Source organism: Egretta garzetta, unplaced genomic scaffold (genome assembly GCF_000687185.1).
Source record: "Egretta garzetta isolate BGI_Z169 unplaced genomic scaffold, ASM68718v1 scaffold87, whole genome shotgun sequence".
Taxonomy (NCBI): Eukaryota; Metazoa; Chordata; class Aves; order Pelecaniformes; family Ardeidae; genus Egretta; species Egretta garzetta.
Genome location: NW_009260286.1, coordinates 2,572,059 through 2,575,204, shown reverse-complemented (window position 1 = coordinate 2,575,204; position 3,146 = coordinate 2,572,059). Strand labels below are relative to the sequence as shown.

At 37.7% G+C, this 3,146-nt stretch overlaps 1 protein-coding gene across 1 annotated transcript in view; it reads left to right on the top strand.

Annotated features, from left to right (window-relative positions):
- The first annotated feature begins 625 nt into the window (after positions 1 to 625).
- TDRD15 (tudor domain containing 15) overlaps positions 626 to 3,146 on the top strand; it is a 5,985-nt gene continuing 3,464 nt past the window's right edge. Inside the window, 1 exon segment of the mRNA XM_035897954.1 lies at positions 626 to 3,146. This exon segment is cut by the window's right edge and continues 5 nt beyond it. Coding sequence (XP_035753847.1) covers positions 626 to 3,146 — 2,521 coding nt within the window.

The window sequence follows — 3,146 nt, the reverse complement described above, 5'->3', positions numbered from 1 at the left end:
TACTGTTGCAGGTAAACTCTCCCTTTAACTACAAGTTCAGTGCAATGAAGCGCTGAATTGGATCTCCTTTGGAGAGCCTTGCAGTTAAATTTACTGGATGTAAGTAACATTTGTGAGATGAGCAGAGGTTGTATAAATGACATGAATTGCGTTCTGCTCTTTTGTTTTCTTTGAGAAGAAATAGGGTTTTTTTGAGAAGAAAAAGGGTCATCTTCCTGGTCATCTGTCCTGTTCTGTCCCACGTCCCTGCATGTCCGTGTCGTGTTGGTGTCATGACACTGCCTCCAACCCCCCCAGTTTTCTGATACAGCCTTTAATTCTCTGTGTTATTCTGGGAACAGCTTTCTGATTACGAATTATTCTCAAGTGATAAATTAGTGTAGCCACAAGAGCAAGATACTTTTTTTTCAGATGTTATATGAACATGTCTTTACAAAGAGAATTGTGTCAAGTGTATCCCAGTTGCATAAAACATAACATTGTTAAATGTTTAGTATACATTTTAACCAGAAGTGTGATAATATGCTATTAAAGCATTTCAAAAGCAAATTTCATATAATTAGTTGATAAAGGAAAAGTACAGAAGAATATCAGGCTGATCTTACTCCTTTTCTTTGCAGACAGAATGGAATCTCTGACTCCCTCACCAAAAATAGTAGATATGAATCTGAAGATAACTCTCATAGAATGCCATCCTGAATGCTTGGTTATAGTGTTCCAAGGTCAATACAAGGCAGGATGTGAGCTTGACTATTACATACTGCAAAATGAAATACAACGTGCATTCAAAGTAAAGGATAGTGTTCGTGTTGGTGGATCTTGTTTGGTGGAAGACACAGAAGGAAAATGGCATAGAGGAAGAGTTCTGGAAAAGACAGGGAATATCTGTAAGGCTTTCCTTATAGACACTGGGCAAGTGCTAGTGGTTGAGGAAACACATCTTGCTTCTGCTTGTGATGAGTTGTTTCAGTTGCCTCCAAGGGTGGTTTTGGGCATTTTTGCAAGCATAGTTCCTCTTGGAGAAAAATGGTGCCCAAAAGCCATTAACTATTTTTCATCTCTGGTAGGATTACAGATTACAGGTCATGTGAAAGCTGTTACAGCAAACCAACTGTTTATTCTAGAAGTACCAAAGATCATCAGTGATGTTCTTGAACTGCGGTTAGGAAAATTTATTGATGGAGACTCATTTTGTCTTATTGTAGAAATGTTAAGAGCATTTCCCCAAGAAATGCTTTGTAAGAGAGTGCCACAATTGTTGCATCAGAAGTATCCAGTCAAGGAGTTGCTTACTTTCAGTAATTTTGAGAAACCAGCAGATTTTTGGCCAGTTCCAGATGATCTATTCCCACGTCTACCTGTTGGCAGTAAAGAAAATGTAAAAATAACTGTTGCAGTAAGCCCAAATAAATTTTACTGTAAGACACAGAAATGGCAGAAAGAGCTGGAAGATTTGACAAGAGCTATGCATTTGTACTATGAAGCTATCAGTACAGAATATAACAAATGTTTTGATAGTTTAGGGCTACTCTGTGCTGCTAAAAGGCAAAATGGACAATGGCATAGAGGAGTGATAAAACAGCTTCTCTCTGACCATGTGGAAGTCTGGTTTATGGATTTTGGCAATACTGAAGCTGTGCCATCCAGTTGTGTTCAGAAACTTAAAGCAGAGTTCATGGTGTTACCAATGACTTCATTTCCATGTGCGCTGTCTTGTTTCGATAGTCAGGATGAAAGAGTAGCAAAAATTCAGCTGAAAGAACTTGTACGGGCCTTGATACGCCAAACTTCTGTGTGTGTCCACGTTGATTTATTCAGTGACATTAAACGCTTGTATTACGTTACGCTGCAAAATGAAAATCTTGAAATTAATGCTAAGCATCCGGAAAACCTGAATGAGGCAGCTGCGTCGTGTGTCTCGCTTTTGGAAACAAACATTACAAGTATTGCTGTTAACTACAAACCTTGTGATGAGAGATCCAGTTCATTTAAGAATTGTACTGGAAGTAAACATACAAAAACCTGCTTACCTGAATGGGATATTTCTTTGTCAAACCACTGTAAAAGAGTAGAAATGCAAATGAATTCTTTCTATACTGCTTTTGTGGTATATGTCATAAATCCATCTGATTTCTGGATTCAAACGTGTGAATATGAGAATGAATTTCAAGCCTTGATGAAAAACATTGCAGATGCCTATAACCAATTTGGAGCTGATGAAATGGTCCTTAAAAACCCAGAACCTGGATTGCTGTGCTGTGCCCGGTATAGCAAAGACATGCATTATTATCGGGGTGTTGTCATTGAAGTTCTTTGTGTAGATATCACTGTTTATTTTTTTGATTTTGGAAATACAGATACAGTACCCTGTTATGATGTGAAAACATTGCTTCCTGAGTTTTCTGATTTACCAGCTTTAGCTATGTGTTGTACACTTGCTTGTACATTTCCTGTTGATGATGTGTGGGTTAAAAAGGAAATAGATTTCTTCAAAGAGGTTGTGTTTGACAAACTTCTCCTGTTGCATGTCATTGGGAAGCAAAACAACAAGTATATTGTTAATGTGCAGTGGAAGAATGGTTTGCAGTACAGAGATATTGCCACATGTATGGTTCAAGCTGGATATGCTGAATACTGGCAAAAGAGACCAGATTCTGTTCTAAATTCAACAAAAAAAAGTCAAGCCCTGAATCCCCGCAAATGTAAAAAAAAAAAAGTAAATGCACAGAGAATCTGTAATATTAATAAAAATAAAGTGTCAGGAAATGGAGCGAGATTTCAGAAGGAAAAATCATTAAGTGCGCCTTCAGTGCTGAGAGAATCTGCTGTGCTGTCCTGTTTTGGAAAAGGTACTATCTCTAAAAGCTGTAAATCGGTATGTGAGAAAAAATTATTTTATAAAGAGATTGTGTTTAAACCAGGAACAGTTTTTGAAGTGGTGTGTTCTTACATTGTTTCCCCAGCAGATTTTTCGTGTCAGTTGCAAAGTAAACTGCCAGAGCTAAATAACTTAATGGAACAAATTCAGACTTACTATAAAGAGCATACCAGTCCTTACAAAACTGGACAGGTTGCCTGTGTTGTTAAATGTCATAAAGACGAAAAGTGGTACAGAGCATCTGTTGTGCAGCAAGTATCTGCAGACG